At 40.7% G+C, this 18,423-nt stretch overlaps 2 protein-coding genes across 5 annotated transcripts in view; one reads left to right on the forward strand and one right to left on the reverse strand.

The window, feature by feature from the left end:
• Positions 1 to 1,807, reverse strand: part of LOC112241337 (DNA-binding protein RFX2) — a 61,292-nt gene extending 59,485 nt beyond the window's left edge. For 2 of the 3 annotated variants that reach the window (XM_024409598.2, XM_024409479.2), the window contains exon 1: positions 1,633 to 1,807. The gene's annotated coding sequence lies outside the window, so the exon portion shown is untranslated. The remainder of the gene's footprint in view (positions 1 to 1,632) is intronic. The other variant, XM_024409535.2, reaches the window with a different exon arrangement.
• A 1,055-nt stretch (positions 1,808 to 2,862) lies between these two features.
• LOC112241811 (long-chain-fatty-acid--CoA ligase ACSBG2) overlaps positions 2,863 to 18,423 on the forward strand; it is a 58,722-nt gene continuing 43,161 nt past the window's right edge. Inside the window, exon 1 of one of the 2 annotated variants that reach the window (XM_024409921.2) lies at positions 2,863 to 3,020. Coding sequence is in view for 1 of the 2 variants with exons in the window: in XM_024409868.2 (XP_024265636.1) it covers positions 16,069 to 16,075 (7 nt within the window). In the remaining variant the exon portion in view is untranslated. Of the gene's footprint in view, positions 3,021 to 15,937; positions 16,076 to 18,423 lie in introns of those variants that run through there. The other variant, XM_024409868.2, reaches the window with a different exon arrangement.

Here is an 18,423-nt window from a genome sequence, read left to right on the forward strand (position 1 = left end):
TAGGCGACCTGCCGCCCCAAAATGTCACTATCTTGGATAGAACTCATCAACTGCCCTGGCTCTGTTAAACAAGTGTAACATCACCGTGGAAAATGGTGATGAACTGTTCCTAGAAAATTGGACTGAGGTCAGACAAGCAGAGTCAAGATGTTAAAGTCAATGTCTCCTGATGTCCATCTGATTCTTTGAGTTTAGGGTTCCACATTCAGCTGAATGGTATAATAAATAATAATAAATAATAAGTATATTTGTTTCAAAGGTGTGATGTCTCAAATTTTACATGGGATAACTATATTAAACCACTCAAAATAATTAGCCACTATTTAGAAAATAACCACTGAGGAGGAATAACTATCATAGCACCACCTAGCTGTTACATATTTTTGGTAATCGTAGGTGTAGAAAATAGGGAAATATTTGTAGTTAGCTAAGAATATGATTCGGTAATTGCATTACTATTGGTTATTAACGTGTTATAGTAGAATGACTATTTGCCTTGGCTTAGCCTACTTACAGCGGTCCAATCAGCTTTTACACAGCCTCCTACTAAAAGAAAAAAGCATGCCAAATAAACTGTTCCATCAATGCACCCCTTTCCCAAAACGAGATCGACACGACAGTGGCACCCTGAATGTGATATAACCAGTAAGCTGGCAAGCTTTCCGTTTGTTGTTGTGTAACAGGATAGTTAATAAACATAGCTAGCAAATAACGACTACTCACTGTTAGTGAGCTATTGGAGATGAGCTCGCGCCACTGTTCCATGTTTAAAAAGTAGAACGAGTAACGACTGATTATTTAATTCAGCTAACACGTCGAAATTCAACAGCACTATAATGGGTCTCTTCATGAGTTAATATTAATAACGTATATCAAAGTTAGTAATCAGATATTAGAGATGGGTTTTGGTAAAAACATAATAATTGTCTGCCCAATTTTGGGATAGGCTTAGCTATTTAAGGTAGACTAATGCCTATGTTACCTGACCCAGCTGGCAGCTAGCTAATGTTGGCTAAATCGGTTGGCTCGGCAAAAAACAGTTAGTACAGTAGGTGAATGAATTTGTGGGTACTATGAATAATCGAGCTAATTTAGCTCAATTGAGTTAGGCAACATTTCAGCAAGTTGTCAGTCACATCCACGAAGTAAAATTCTACAAAATGTTAATGTTATGAGCTCTTTTAGCTAACTTTAGCTATCTACTGTACAACTTGTAGCTAACTAGCTTGGCAGCTTCAGAGCAGGCATATTATAGCAGAATAAACCGACAATTAAATTATGCACACAACCTGGCACAAGGTTTAAACCCGTGTATAAAAATTGAAAAATGTGTACAAATATGGAACTAACTTAGCTAAATAGTTAGCAATAGGATAGTTAACTTGCTGGTAAACTTATAGAAATGGCAGACAAACAATCGCGTTGAATGGCGTAAACGACATTAGCTTAGTTAACTGGCTAGTTAACGTTAGGTAGCTGCTTGACAGAAGATTCGTGGGGTGGATGTGACGAAGGGAAAGTAACGTTATCTACTACCGTATGAAAGAGAGATTGGTGTGCATTCAATACCACAGTATCATTATCCCAAATTAGAATAAATGTATCGTCTCAACTCCGTAAAGATATATTCACCTTTGCCTTGTATAAGTTCTGCCCTGGCTGTGCTCTCTTTCCCCTCTCTCACTTGCTCGTTGAGTTCCAGTTGCTTCTGCTGCTGCTGTTGCTGAGTGTTGCACCCGTTGGTAAGTAACTGTCTCCACGGCTACAGTCACTATGGCGTGCGGGGGTCTCGAGGCAACTGTTGCTACCCTTTCCTTCATACGTCAGTCGCAAAAAAAATAAAAAACGAGGGCGGAAATACTGCATTGACTCCGCCCACTAAGGCAATCGACCACTAGACCACTAGAGGGCGCTATGACCTTGTTAATCTCTGGTAAAGCCACAAACGTTTACATTGTCACGAATTTCAGATATATGTGTGAAGGATCCAGCAATCTGCAGATTTGTGCCATTTGTTTCTTGCAACAATTCACATAATTTATAAAACATCTATGGTAATTCATTCATTGGGTATTGCCAGAGCTAGAGAGTAGAAGTCTATACCACAAGAAAGTTCATGTGCAGCTGTTGATGTCAAATAAAATACAATTGTATTGGTCACATACTCATGGTTAGCAGATGTTGATGCGAGTGTAGCGAAATGTTTGTGCTTCTAGTTCCAGTAATATCTAACAAGTACTCTAACAATTCCCCAACAACTACCTAATACACACAAATCTAAAGCAACGAATGAGAATATGTACATATAAAGAGGTGAATGAGAATATGTACATATATATGTACATATAAGTATATGGATGAGTGAATGATGTCAATGAATTCTGAAGAAAAAAGCATCTATTGCTTAAAGGTCAACACAAAAAATAATCAACAATAATGCTGTTATCAGTCATGTGTGTAATAAATATAAATGTAACCTCTAGTCTAAATAGGACATTGCCAGCCCATAGGTTTTCCATAGCTGCTAGTGCCTCTCAATATGGTCCTCTTCCAGTCATTGCTACTTTTTTACTAGGCAAGTCAGTTAAGAACACATTCTTATTTTCATTGACGGCAGTTAAGGGGCAGAACGATACATTTTTACCTTGTCAACTCGGGGATTTGCAACCTTCCGGTTACTGGCCCAACGCTCTAACCACTAGACTACCTGCCGCCCCTAACCACTAGGCTACCTGTACTGTCAACCCTAATTTCACCTGGGTTTTAAAACAATTTTCTCCACATAGACCAATATGTTAGTACAGTCAAAATACATCAGATACATATCTTTCAGTTTCAAGTTACATGACCGAATGAAACTCCGCCACGTCACATTCTCCTCACAAAGAATCAGTACGCGCACACTTGAAGCTCAGGGAAGTGAAGTGAACGTGTCTCTATTCCCTAATCAACAACTTCAGCGCCAAAGTTTGCAACGCTGAAGTTACCTGCAGGAAACGGTTGATTGTTTTGTATTGGCGGTAAGGGCTAACATTATCAAACATTATTTTCGTAGACTTACTAGCTAATAATTTTTGGAAACACAAGTTAACTAACGTTATCGTGTTGAACGCGTGATGCTGACTCAGAAATTGTGTGGCGAACGTTACTATAGCTGGCTAGTTTACCAAGTGGTAGTTACAGATAGAGAAGCTACAGTGTTTGTTCACTATGTTGCTCTTAATTGAAATGGAATATCTTAATTGAAACGGGGATATTTAAACTTTGAAGCTAATTTGGTTAACCTTAGCTACAATTAGCCACTGTTCTAGGTAACGTTACTTTTGTTTGCACGCGACGGCTGGCTTGACAGCCTTTACTAAGGTTAGCTAATCAGCTAGGTATTGGTAGAAGAGATATTCGAGGAATTTCTATTCAGGCTTTGCCGGTAGTTCGGCCAGTTAACCAACAGCGAGTAGATGCGTGCCATTCTAGTGTTGGGAACTACTCTGAAAATGTATAGTTGACCAAGCAATCAATTACTTCACACTGGAAGTTAAGCTTCATTAAAGCTACCCTTAAATTAAAGCTACCCTTAACAAAACTATAGTTAACTAAAGTTACTTTGAGAAAGTAGTTCACTACATCAAACTACTTCGTGAGAAATGATCATATCTAAGTCTGAAATATAATAAATTGCATACATTGAACACTCTGGAATTGGATGTTAACCGAAGTAAAAAGTCATTAACTACTGAAAACACTACCATGAGTTGAATTTAGGTAAACTACCACCAAGCTACAGTGAAATGTAGTTACATTTCTAGTTGGAACTAAATGTAGTTCACTCAACACTGCAAACTAGTTGCTTTCAGTTCATAAACCCCCCCCCCCCAACAAAAAAAAATCCAGGGCCAGTGTAATAGGTGGGCATTAGGGGGCCTGGCATGCCCTACCATATTTAAATATTGGTTATTTATTTACATGACAGAGAGGGGCACAGACAGAATCATCAATCACACGTTCGCACGTAATGCATCTGAGCAATCGAAACAGCGCCCCTCTGTCTCAGTAGGCCATGTGTAATGCTGTCTGGCCAAAAAGAGTATGGCATGTCTTACTCTTGGTCAGACCGCATCAGATACATGGGCTACATATAGGGCTTTCCAACCCTGTTCCTGGAGAGCTACTGTCCTGTAGGTTTTCCCTCCAACCCCACTCGAGCGCACCTTAGCTGGTTATAAGCTGAATCAGATTAATTACAACAGGGGCTGGAGTGAACCTACAGGAGGGTCACATTAACAGGTAATACATTGTTACGGTTAAATTACATGTATTTACTATAAAACCCATTTAAATGTGTGCACGCAACTGCGTGGAGGTTTCAGGGCTGCCTTGCAAAACTAAAAGTCACAGTAAGCAAAATTATGTTGAAAAGGTGTTTTTAAAATACATTTTCCCACTCGTTGAAAATAAGTATTTTCCGGATTTACTGAGGTGCAGCCCCATCTGTGGTAACTACTGTTTGTAAAACACCAACAAAAAGGTGTTTTACTAAGTTTTGTTGACATGACAGCGCATTTATTTTATTGAGCTCCAATTAGGTTAGGCTATTTGATCATAGAAACCTGCATGATGTAAAAAGTGTCCGTCTCATTACATTGTCATACATTTTTATCTCCAACCTGTAGGCTACAGAAAAGGCCACATACTCGTTCTACCATAACCTTTATCTGCTACATGATTTATGTTAACTTTTTTTTGACGTAATGTTGGTGGCGCACCGCAGCGATGCGTCTTCAACAGCAGCCTGGAGAGGCGAGCTGGGATTGGAGAAGCAAAATATTTTTTCACACCTGCCTTTGACAAAGTGGGCACTGCTTATCACAGGGCGGCATCAGCACTCACAAAAAGCCTGTATGTCACTGGTTGAGAGATTTGTCATTTGTTTTTGGGCAGAATTTAGGGTATATTTGTTGTTAGAGGTGCGTCTTGGTCAGTTTAGCCATAGGCCTAATCCTTTAATGAGCGGGCCGACTGTGAGCATCTTCATTCTCCTGTGACTGATTGTTCGTCCCTCAAAGTAGGGTGCACATACTGTTGTCCTAGCAGGCTGTCACCTTGCACAGTTCTATGTAAATTAGGGCTGACCCCATGTAGTTGATTATTTGGTCGATAGGCTGTTTGCTCTCCCTTTCGATAACCACTCTGCACGAAAGGGAAAATGTAATGCTCTGACCAGTGGAAGCGTCATAATATACCTGATTTCTACTTTGCACAAATAGCCTACAGCTGTCTGTCCCAAACTCACTGAAAACTGAGGCAGCGTCTAGACTTGACAGTTCATGCAGGTTTAGTATTCTGATCATGGAGTTACTGACACGTCGTGCATCTAAACCTACATTTAAATGTGTCCACAGTGTGTCTGGATTCCCTTTTCCTGCACTATAATCAAAAGCCAGTATGCATTCTACAAACAGTGGAATAGGCACTAGCCAGCTAAACTCTGTAGCTAGCAAGCAACACTAAAGGGATTGCAAATGGGTTAGCATAGCTCTTGCCAAACACAAAATAGCAAACAGGTTCCTAACACGCTAGGAATGTATTTCTTCCAAAGTTCTAACGAAAAGGTGCCTCTCGGTCCTAAAACACAAGTTTTCTGGAGACTTGTGCGAGGAGTGCTGATGTCACCCGCTGTATGCGCTTTCATTAGCCCGATTGCATCCAGACTGAGGAGAAATCCGTACACAATGCATCCCTGACCACCACCTGAAGTGGTCAGCCAGATCTGAACACAATCAGACCACAAAGTGACATTTGTGGGTCTAGACCCCTCCTTTTCAATGAGATCTTTGTGTTCTGATAGCAGGAGTCGCATGTAAGTGTTGAGTGTAGACACAACCTGAGGCCCCAGAATATTTTATACAATGTTCCAAGTTTGCTAGCTTTCAGGCCAGACACAGTTGATAGATGATCCAATGTTTCAAGTTCGTTGCAGACAGGCCGTGCGTAGCCAGTGTGGTGTTGGAGGATATTTATTTTTCAGGCTATTTTCTACCTACAGGCTGCAATATTTTTATTTGTTGGCTTTATGTAGTCAAATTTAACATAGATGCCAATAGAAGTTACTTTTAGATTTGTATAATGATAATTTAGATTCTTTTTTTATTTTGTTAAGATCCTAAGACTATTATAAGTTAACTGGTACCATGAAAATGTTCATATGAAAATTATAACTATCACGCAGATCAGCATAAATGGTAAGATAAATTGCCGACCCCTGGTGTAGCCTGTTACCGGCAACTTCAGGAGCTTAACTGCAGAATCTGTGAAGGCCAGCAGGAGGGGGAGGGTCGGGAACCTTTTCTTTTTCTTCTGGTTAGGCTATCTTGAGTCCTTTGTCTTGCATATTTAATCAAACAGTGTGCTTAAAGCATCAGCCAAGCTCAGGTTATATACAGTGCCTTGCGAAAGTATTCAGCCCCCTTGAACTTTGCGACCTTTTGCCACATTTCAGGCTTCAAACATAAAGATATAAAACTGTATTTTTTTGTGAAGAATCAACAACAAGTGGGACACAATCATGAAGTTGAACGACATTTATTGGATATTTCAAACTTTTTTAACAAATCAAAAACTGAAAAATTGGGCGTGCAAAATTATTCTCTCTATTCCTCTAGTGACACCCCATCCCATGAACGGGACCGTTAACACTAATTAGCATAACGCAACGGACATAAATATTCCTATTCATGAAAATTGCAAGTGAAATATATTGGAACACAGTTTAGCCTTTTGTTAATCACCCTGTCATCTCAGATTTTCAAAATATGCTTTACAGCCAAAGCTAGACAAGTATTTGTAAGTTTATCGATAGCCTAGCATAGCATTATGCCTTGCTAGCAGCAGGCAACATTGTTACAAATCAGAAAAGCAATCAAATTAAATTGTTTACCTTTGATGAACTTCGGATGTTTTCACTCACGAGACTCCCAGGTAGATGGCCAAAGTTAATCTTTTTCCCAAAATATTATTTTTCTAGGCGAAATAGCTCCGTTTGTTCTTCACGTTTGGCTGAGAAATCGACCGGAAATTGCGGTCACGACAACGCCGAAAAATATTCCAAATTAGCTCCATAATATCGACAGAAACATGGCAAACGTTGTTTATAATCAATCCTCAAGGTGTTTTTCAAATATCTATTCGATAATATATCAACCAGGACAATTGGTTTCTCAGTAGAAGCGATTGGAATAATGGCTACCTCTGTATTTTAATCAAGAAATTTTCCGGGAGCATCAGGTGACCACTTGCGCAATGAAGCCGCCTACGGGTATTCTTCAACATAAATGCGTAAAACTACGTCACAATGCTGTAGACACCTTGGGGAATACGTAGAAAGCGTAATATGGTTGATAGGGCATTCACAGCTCAATAGGGACGCATCGGAACGCAGGGCTTTCAAAAGATGAGTCATTTCCGGATTGGATTTTTCTCAGGCTTTCGCCTGTAACATCAGTTCTGTTATACTCACAGACAATATTTTTACAGTTTGGGAAACTTTAGTGTTTTCTATCCTAAGCTGTCAATTATGCATATTCTAGCATCTTGTTCTGACAAAATATCCCGTTTAATTTGGGAACGTTATTTTTCCAAAAATGAAAATACTGCCCCCTAGTACCAACAGGTTAAACAGCTTGGAAAATTCCAGAAAATGATGTCATGGCTTTAGAAGATTCTGATAAGCTAATTGACATCATTTGAGTCAATTGGAGGTGTACCTGTGGATGTATTTCAAGGTCTACCTTCAAACTCAGTGCCTCTTTGCTTGACATCATGGGAAAATCAAAAGAAATCAGCCAAGGCCTCAGAAAAAAAATTGTAGACCTCCACAAGTCTGGTACATTTTTGGGAGCAATTTCCAAACGACTGAAGATACCACGCTCATCTGTACAAACAATAGTACGCGAGTATAAACACCATGGGACCACACAGCTGTCATACTGCTCAGGAAGGAGACGCGTTCTGTCTCCTAGAGATGAACGTATTTTGGTGCGAAAAGTGCAAATCATTCCCAGAACAACAGCAAAGGACCTTGTGAAGATGCTGGAGAAAACCGGTACAAAAGTATCCTTATCCACAGTAAAAAGAGCCCTATATCGACATAACCTGAAAGGCCTCTCAGCAAGGAAGAAGCCACAGCCCCAAAACCGCCATAAAGCCAGACTACGGTTTGCAACTGCACATGGGGACAAATATTGTACTTTTTGGAGTAATGTCCTCTGGTCTGATGAAACAAAAATAGAACTGTATGGCCATAATGACCATTATGTTTGGAGGAAAAGGGGGAGGCTTGCAAGCCGAAGGACACCATCCCAACCGTGAAGCACGGGGGTGGCCGCATCATGTTGTGGGGGTGCTTTGCTGCAGGAGGGACTGGTGCACTTCACAAAATAGATAATTTTCCACCCTCATGATTCTATGTGGATATATTGAAGCAACATCTCAAGACATCATTCAGAAAGTTAAAGCTGGGTGAAAATGGATCTTCCAAATGGACAATGACCCCAAGCATACTTCCTAAGGTTGCGGCAAAATGGCTGACGGACAACAAAGTCAAGGTATTGGAGTGGCCATCACAAAGCCCTGACCTCAATCCTATAGAACATTTGTGGGCAGAACTGAAAAGGTGTGTGTGAGCAAGGAGGCCTACAAACCTGACTCAGATACACCAGCTCTGTCAGGAGGAATGGGCCAGAATTCACCCAACTTATTGTAGGGAGCTTGTGGAAGGCTACCCAAAACGTTTGACCCAAGTTAAATCATTTAAAGGCAATGCTACCAAATACTCAATTAGTATATGCCATCTTCTGACCCAGTAGGGAATGTGATGAAAGAAATAAAAGCTGAAATAAGTAATTCTCTCTGCTATTATTCTGACATTTCACATACTTAAAATAAAGTGCTGTTCCTAACTGACTTACGACAGGGAATTTTTACTAGGATTAAATTTCAGGAATTGTGGAAAAATGAGTTTAAATGTATTTGGCTAAGGTGTATGTAAACCTCCGACTTCAACTATATATAATATACGTTGTAAAAATGTACTAATTGGTTGAAAGAAAAGACTCATGGTTGACCAAGATCCTTTTTTTTGTGTGTGTTATGGGACAGCCCTAAAAATGTAGGTTATATGATAATGCAATGGCAAATGACCTGTTATCTTTCTCTCCATTTCCCATGACCTGCAAATTCCCACCAATCAGTGTTGTCCAGGTGGGAAGCTCTTTCTCAGCCTTGGTATCATTGACTACATTCTTGTGATCAGCACTAACTCGTGTTGCATGGTATTCTGAAACGGTTACTTTTTTATACTAGAACATGAAAAATGGTTCTGTACTAGAATTTGACTTTCGGTTAGAGTTTGACATATCCGGATGTCCATACCGTGCCATCCTGGGATATACGATATTACCCGTAGTGCACACAAGGGGCACTATTTTATTTTTTCAAACGTAAAGGTGGCCCTAAAAACCATGTGTAACATGTGTAAAACTCACTCTGTTTTGAGTACTTTTTGTGGCCTCCTTGTATTATTGCACATTTTGGGGAATATTCAGGTAACTTTCTGTGGGAATTAATGGAAATATATGGGAATTAATGGAAATATATGCAAATTCATATTAATACCATTTTAAATGTAGGTTTTTTGCATTATCATATGGAGACCGAAACAAACCTTTTACCGTCTAATAAGTAGACATAATTGCAAATGATTCAATCCTTCCAATAGAATAAAAATAATAAATGTAGTTATGAATTGAACTTTTATTTGAGTTGACTCTTCACATGGAATGATTTCACTGAACAACAAAAGGGAATGTTGAATGATCCATCGCATCTCCCAAAAATGTTTTTCAACATACATCAGTAAAATGATAGTCTAGAAACTAAAGCTTTGGTTGTCTTCCTCTCAGGCTTCCATGTCTTCTCCCTGGAAATCCTCAATGTCCGCCTCCTTGAACATCAGACTCTGAGGCCTCATCTTTACTGTCACTTTCCAACCTTTTTGAGGATGGCTCGCTGTCAGCCTCAAATTTGCCCGGAAGGCCACCAATTTTTCAACCCCTGAATTGATCAGCCTGTTGCGTGCTTTGGTGTGTGTTCCCAAACAAGGACCAGTTGCGCTCTGAGGCAGCTGATGTTGTTGGGATTTGGAGGAGGATGGAGGTAACAGGGGAAAGAGCCTCAGATCTACCAGGTGGCTGATGAGATATGTTGGTACGACTGCCATATTGCATCTCCATCCCAAAGCCCTTGCTTGGAAGTGTACCTTCGAAGACTGCCAAGAACCATGCCCTCATCCAGGCCAAGGTGGCGAGACACGGTGGTGATGACACCATAGGCCTTGTTGATCTCTGCACCAGACAGAATTCTCTTGCCAGCATACTTGGGGTTCAACATGTATGCTGTGGCGTGTATTTCAGAACTGCAGTTTCCTCTGCTTGGAGCAACAGTGAAGTGGGCAGGGCAGTAGGGATTTCTTCTCTTACATTTCTGCAAGTAGAGTCTGAACATCAGACAGGATGGTGTTGTACGGATTGAGAGAGACAATGGCAAATGCTAAAGGTTTCAGGCTGCTTACCTCTCTCTCCCAAAATGCATCATCCAGGAGGATCCTCTTGATGGGGCTGTCCATATCAGCAGACTGGGATATGGCCATTTCTTGGAGAGACTCCTTCACCTCCAGGAGACTGTCAAACATGACAACACCACCCAACGGGTGTTGCTGGGCAGCTTCAATGTGGTGTGCTTATTCTTTTCACTTTGCTTGGTAAGGTAGATTTCTGATAACTTGATGACCCTTCACGTACCTAACCATTTCCTTGGCTCTCTTGTAGAGTGTATTCATTGTTTTCAGTGCCATGAAGTCCTTGGAGCAGATTCAATGCATGACCAGCACAGCCAATGGGTGTGACATGACCAAGCAGCCTTCATGACCAGGCAGCATTCTGTCACCAGTGCAAATACCTTCTGTGGTCCAAGGTCAACGATGACTGCCTTCGGCGCATCTGCAATGTATAGACCGCTGTGTCTGTTCTCTTGTAGAATACTGGTTGAGGGTTGGAGATGATGTAGTTAATTATTCTTTGCCCACGAACATTTGACCACCCATCAAAGATGATTGCAATAGTCTGCTTTCTCTATGATTTCCTTGACCTTCACTTGAACTCTGCATCCAGCAAATTAGTAGATAAAGCATGTCTGGTTGGAGGGGTGTATGCTAGGTGAAGAACGTTCAGAAGTCTCTTCCAATATACATTGCCTGTAAGCATCAGAGGTGAACAAATTGCATACACAGCTCTAGCATGACATTCATCAGCATTTCTGACTACTTTCCTCCATTGGGTCAAAAACAACTTCTGATTACAGGAGGACCATGAGCTATTGCTATCGATAAGGTGTCTGATTCATAATTTTCACCTCGAATAGAAGTAGAGGGACTTTTGTCAGAGGTTGCTTGTTGTGAGCGCTGAGGGAACTTTATGCACTTGGTCTGATGATTCTCCATCTTTGTTGCATTCTTCACATATGATTTGGCACAGTATTTGCAAATGTGCACAGCTTTTCCTTCTACCTTAGCTGCATTGAAATGTCTCCACACATCAGATAGTGTTGATTTCCGGTAAAGATTAGAAAATTTGTATAAAATGAAACATGTATGGAAACGGGTGAATTTAACACTCCTCAGTTAGCAGGCTGAAGCAAGCTAAAACCCACATGGTAGCAAAAACTAACTAGCAGAAATTGTTAACAAGTTGGAAATGATTTAAACACATTTTGCTGTAGGCTACTATTTATTAGTTAACAAAAATAATGCATGTCATTTATAAAATATATTCACCCCACCCAGTATTGTAATGAACTTACCAGAAAGCATGTACCATCTCATTAGTGTGCAAGATCTTTAGAATCAGCTGAATGTGATGGAAGAATGCACTGTGTATGCAAGAGGGTTGTAATTCAAGTCCATTGAATTTGGGATAGTTTAACCAGAACATGCCACAAGACCTAGAATTGCCTTGTGTATCCCATAAAAAAGGTAAATGAAAACATTTATTTTGATTAATGATTTTCATCCCACTCCCTCTCCCGTCTGTTTTAACCTCTGGGATATGTGGGACGCTAGTGTCCCACCTGGCCAAAAGCCAGTGAAAATGCAGAGCGCCAAATTATAAAAATCCAACTCATGAAATCACACATGCAAGATAGCAAATTAAAGCTACACTTGTTGTGAATCCAGCCAACATGTCAGATTTCAAAAAGGCTTTTCTGCAAAAGCAAACGATGCTATTATCTGAGGATAGCACCATAGTAAACAAAGAGAGAGAAACATATTTCAACCCTGCAGGCGCGACAAAACGCAGAAATAAAAAATATAATTCATGCCCTACCTTTGACGAGCTTCTTTTGTTGGCACTCCAATATGTCCCATAAACATCACAAATGGTCCTTTTGTTCGATTAATTCCTTCGATATATATATATATATCCAAAATGTCCATTTATTTGGCGCGTTTGATCCAGAAAAACACCAGTTCCAACTTGCGCAACGTGACTACAAAATATCTTGAGTTACCTGTAAACTTTGCCAAAACATTTCAAACTACTTTTGTAATACAACTTTAGGTATTTTTTTAACGTAAATAATCGATACAATTGAAGACGGGATGATCTGTGTTCAATACAGGAGGAAAACAAGCTGTAGCTAGCTTTCTGGTCACGCGCCTCTATCTAACAGTACACTTCAACTTACCCTCGTTCAAGATGGCCGTACTTCATTACACAAAGGAAAAACCCTCAACCAATTTCTTAAGACTGTTGACATCCAGTGGAAGCGATATGAACTGCAAGAAGGTCCCTTAGAAATCTGTATTCCCAATGAAAGTCCATTGAATAGAGTGACCTAAAAATAAATCTGAATGGTTTGTCCTCGGGATTTCGCCTGCTAAATAAGTTCTGTTATACTCAGACATGATTCAAACAGTTTTAGAAACTTCAGTGTTTTCTATCCAAATCTACGAATAATATGCATATCTTATCTTCTGGGTTTGAGTAGCAGGCAATTGAATTTGAGCATACATTTAATCCGGATGTGTAAATACTGCCCTGTCACCAAGAAGTTAACTGTTCACTAAGCAGCCCTGTTCCATCTCAGAACTGTAATGTACTCTCTGCTTTCAACTGACTTATCTGAAATAATCTAGAGCAGGGGTAGTCAACTCTTACCCTAAGAGGTCCGGAGCCTGCTCGTTTTCTGTTCTACCTAATAATTAACTGCACCCACCTGGTGTCCCAGGTCTAAATCAGTCCTTGGAGGGAAGCAGTGGAACTAATTTAAATGTCCAGAGTTGAGTGTGGGGTCTAGGTAGGGGTATGCTGATCTTGTCATACTCGTATCCATTTTATCACATTTGATATTCGTAATCGGATTTACTCGTGATCGGAAGTGCCCTTTTTAAATGCTGGTAAAGCCTATAGCTCAAGTGTGCAATACTGATCTCACTGAGTGCATCTCAGAGTGAATCGTTGTGTTCCTAAACGCCCCCGACAGATGAAAATGCACACGATTTACTTTCCTATTCAATTAACAAATTCTGCAAATAAAAGCCTAATGCATTGCTGCATTTAGTCCATACACAGATTTAGGTGAAGGTAGGCTAATTCGCATGCCCTATATATTTAACTTTTAAGAGGAGCAAAACTTTTCTGTCCTGATGTTATGTTACATTTGTACAATCTATATTTTGTCATTTTTATTTTCTGTGTTGCTCTGTAAACATGCCTGGGTGAGAATAAATTAATAATAGCAAGCATGGGCTTGGACCGCGACATAACGACGGACATCATTAGCAATGGAATAATAAGGACCGACAAAGTAGACCTACTAAACTACTCGAAGTAGACAGACGAATACAAGAATATGGCTACAGCAAAGTTGACAGGAAATAACTAGATTGAATGACAAGCAACAGATTTGGATTCCTACACAATGTTTGGAGAAGGGGAGATTTAGACACGCGCCACTCGTACATGTCTGGGGAAATGAGAGCAGAGGAAGAGCGGCTTGTTTTAATGCAATCGTAGCAAGTTCAAACAATACCCCGCCCATTCCTTTACAAACAGAATAACTAGCCAATAGTTGCTTAGCGCACATCTCTTCACTGAGTGAAAGATGCGGATTACTGTTTTCCCATCACGGATAATTACAAAAAATACTGGTCAGAATCATATTTAATCACAGACATGATTCAAACAGTTTTAGAAACTTCAGTGTTTTCTATCCAAATCTACTAATATGCATATCTTCTGGGGATGAGTAGCATGTAGTTGAAATTGGGTGTGCTTTTCATCCGAAATTTCAAATGCTGCCCCCTATCCTAGAGAAGTTAACAAACTTCCAAATGAGCTTCATTGCCATACAACACTTCTTCCGTGGCCTCCAACTGCTTTAAAATGCTAGTAAAACTAAATGCATGCTCTTCAATCAATTGCTGCCTGCCCGACTAGCATCACTACTCTGGACGGTTCTGACTTAGAATATGTGGACAACTACAAATACCTAGGTGTCTGGTTAGACTGTAAACTCTCCTCCCAGACTCACATCAAGCATCTCCTAAATTAAATCTAGAATCGGCTTCCTATTTCGCAACAGACTCCTTCACTTAATGCTGCCAAACACACCCTTGTAAAACTGACTATCCTACCGATCCTTCACTTCAGCGATGTCATCTACAATATAGCCTCAACACTCTACTCAGCAAACTGGATGTAGTCTATCACCAAAGCCCCATATACTACCCACCACTGCGACCTGTATGCTCTCGTTGGCTGGCCCTCGCTTCATACTCGTCGCCAAATCCTCTGGCTCCAGGTCATGTGTTTTTGCTAGGTAAGCCCCGCATTATCTCAGCTCACTGGTCACCATAGCAACACCCACCTGTAGCACGTGCTCCAGCAGGTATATTTCACTGGCGTTCCCCAAAGCCAACACTTCCTTTGGCCGCCTTTCCTTCATTTCTCTGCTGCCACTGACTGGAACGAATTGTAAAAATCACTGAAGATGGACACATATCTCCCTCTAACTTTAATCATCAGCTGTTAGAGCAGCTTACCGATCACTGTACCTGTACACAGCCAATCTGTAAATAGCACACCCAACTACCTCATCCCAATATTGTTATTTATCCTCTTGCTCTTTTGCACCCCAGTATCTCTACTTGCACATCTAACTTCAGTGTTAATGCTAAATTTGAATTATTTTGCCTCTGGCCTATTTATTGCCTTACCTCCTTACTCTTCTATATTTGCACACACTGCATAGATTGTTCTATTGTGTTATTGGCTGTACGTTTGTTTGTATAACTCCTGTTTTTGTCGTACTGCTTTGATTCATCTTTGCCAGGTCACAGTTGTAAATGAGAACTTGTTCTTAACCTTGCCTACTTGGTTAAATAAATAAAATAAAAATGATCCATTTAGTCTCTGGAAAGTCAAAGCTCAGCTAGCACAGCTGCTGGATCGCCATAGCTACCTGGCCTGATAACCAGATGAATCCCCCTTGTCCTGTAGTAACCCCCGCCGGCATATCTGCATTTTGTGTGTGTGTGTGTGTGTGTGTGTGGGGGGGGGGGGTGCTCACACACACACACACACACACACACACACACGGGAATTTCACTGACTGCAGACCCATTCCCCTCCCCCTTGCATTAATTTGGCTGACGTGACCCTATATGTGGGACGAGTCTTGTGGTGTGAGCCCTATCAGCCAATGAGATGGGCTGTAGTGTTGGAATACTAGTGGGGGAAGTGTGTAAGGATGTCTGCAGGAAAGAAGCTAGTGCTGAGAGGGTGGGGTTTTGGAGGAGGGACAAACTCAGTTTGAAAATTAATGATGTGTTACAGAGTAGACTGAGTGGCCAGCATATTTTGTGTCTAGTGGCTGACAGAATACAAAGCACGCTTACGCAGTCCAGAGAACCGGCAACCAGAACTGAAACGAGAGATCTGAAATTTGCCTACTAGAATGCACTGTAAGTCCTTCTACATGATTTAGAATGAGATGTTCAGCCCTTTCACTTAAATCTGGCACGCAACCGCTTATGTCACTTGACGCTTGTTATCTTTATCAATAATCTTCTGGTTTTGGCTTATTGGAAGGCATTTCTCTAGCGTCATTGGGCTCTTTCAAGGTGTGACGGATGTTTTCTTACAGAGTCCCTCTGTGTTCGTTTGAATTGTCCTTCGTATGGTTTAGTTCATAGATTAATATTACATTGAGTTCAAAACAACTTATGTACTACAGCTATGAAGGCTGATATGTGGTACTGGTTCATCCACTTCACTAGCCCATGTGGTCAGCAGGTATGTGTGTCTGCTTGCTGGCTGGGATGGAGCATCCAGCCCTCCATGTAGAGCTAATAGGACAGGTTAGGGTGAGGCAGAAAGAAAGAAACCCCAGCATTGCTGGGACTCCTCGCCAGGCTGCGGCTGCCAGAAACAGCAGTTGGGTGGATGGATTGATGGAAACTTCATTCACCCCCAGTGTTTGAGCAGCCTTGTAAACGGGTCCAGGCAGAAGGGTAAGCTGGCCATCTGGGAGAGGCAGGAGGAGCGAGAGAAGGAAAGGCGAGGGATTTGAATAATGTAGCAAGTGCTTTCTTTGCATCTGAAATTCTCTAAAATGTTGGGTATTTAAGTGCTGTGTGGGTGGGGAGAGGGCTTGTGTTGGGAAACCCTGCTTAGTTTTGGGGAGGATTTGTTGTAGTTAATGCTGGTTTCTGAAAAAGAGGAGAGAACAAAGTAAACAAAAAAAACGGACTCTGCGTTTCAAAATATTGCATTCAATATAGATATTTAGCGATTATGGATATTGCACAAGTTTAATATTGCGATTCTGATGTAATTTCGATTAATTCTACAGCCCTAGCCCAATGCTAAATCCATCTGAGCTGTACCTAAGGAGCATTGAGAGAATCTCCCTGGCAGGTCATTAAATCAAATCAAATCAAATGTTATTTGTCACATACACATGGTTAGCAGATGTTAATGCAAGTGTAGCGAAATGCAGTAATAACCAACAAGTAATCTAACTAACAATTCCAAAACTACTGTCTTATACACACAAGTGTAAGGGGATAAAGAATATGTACATAAAGATATATGAATGAGTGATGGTACAGAGCGGCATAGGCAAGATACAGTAGATGGTATCGAGTACAGTATATACATATGAGATGAGTATGTAAACAAAGTGGCATAGTTTAAAGTGGCTAGTGATACATGTATTACATAAAGATGCAGCAGATGATATAGAGTACAGTATATACGTATACATATGAGATGAATAATGTAGGCTATGTAAACATTATATTAGGTAGCATTGTTTAAAGTGGCTAGTGATATATTTTACATTTCCCATCAATTCCCATTATTAAAGTGGCTGGAGTTGAGTCAGTGTGTTGGCAGCAGCCACTCGATGTTAGTGGTGGCTGTTTAACAGTCTGATGGCCTTGAGATAGAAGCTGTTTTTCAGTCTCTCGGTCCCAGCTTTGATGCACCTGTACTGACCTCTCCTTCTGGATGATAGCGGGGTGAACAGGCAGTGGCTCGGGTGGTTGTTGTCCTTTCTGATCTTTATGGCTTTCCTGTAACATCTGGTGGTGTAGGTGTTCTGGAGGGCAGGTAGTTTGCCCCCGGTGATTTAGCAGGGTTGAGCAACATCATTCAGCCATTTTTATAATGAACTGCACATTTTGGGTCAGGTGGTGACGCACCCATTTCAAATTGAGGACCACAAACCTCACCTAACAGCCATGTAGTTTAATTAGTCAGGGCTAAATCAACAGGACAGAAGGAAATGGGTTGCTATCATGCAACGATGAAGTGCCTCAATTTATTTTTCCCCTGGTTTTGTATTGATCTTCAGATTGTGAAGGTAAATAATACACAGCCTTGGTCGACAGCTGGTGGGGATGAGAAACAAACTGTCATTGCATGTGACACTAGTTCCGTCACATCCAAACATAAATTGGTCTTATAGGGCTGCTGCGTGAGACTTGTCAACTCACGTGACATCACCTCATCAAAAGAGTGGGCGAGGAATGGAACACTCATTCCATCCTGAGGATCATCCCAAAGGCAGCATTCAGAATGATCAAGAATGCCATCTACCTCTTCTCTTGTTAAATAGTTTGGGTGTGTGAGCAAGCTTTTTCTGATCTGTAGGCTATAGCACCCACTAGGACTGCACAATATGGGCAAAAAATTGAATCTCAATTTTTGTAGCAAAAAAATTACGTTTTTACTTGCGATTATAGTTCAAAATGCTTGAGTGAACTGTCATAATCATAGAAAGGGAATAATTACAATTTTATGGTTG

This window comes from Oncorhynchus tshawytscha, linkage group LG01 (genome assembly GCF_018296145.1).
Source record: "Oncorhynchus tshawytscha isolate Ot180627B linkage group LG01, Otsh_v2.0, whole genome shotgun sequence".
In the NCBI taxonomy this organism is placed as follows: Eukaryota; Metazoa; Chordata; class Actinopteri; order Salmoniformes; family Salmonidae; genus Oncorhynchus; species Oncorhynchus tshawytscha.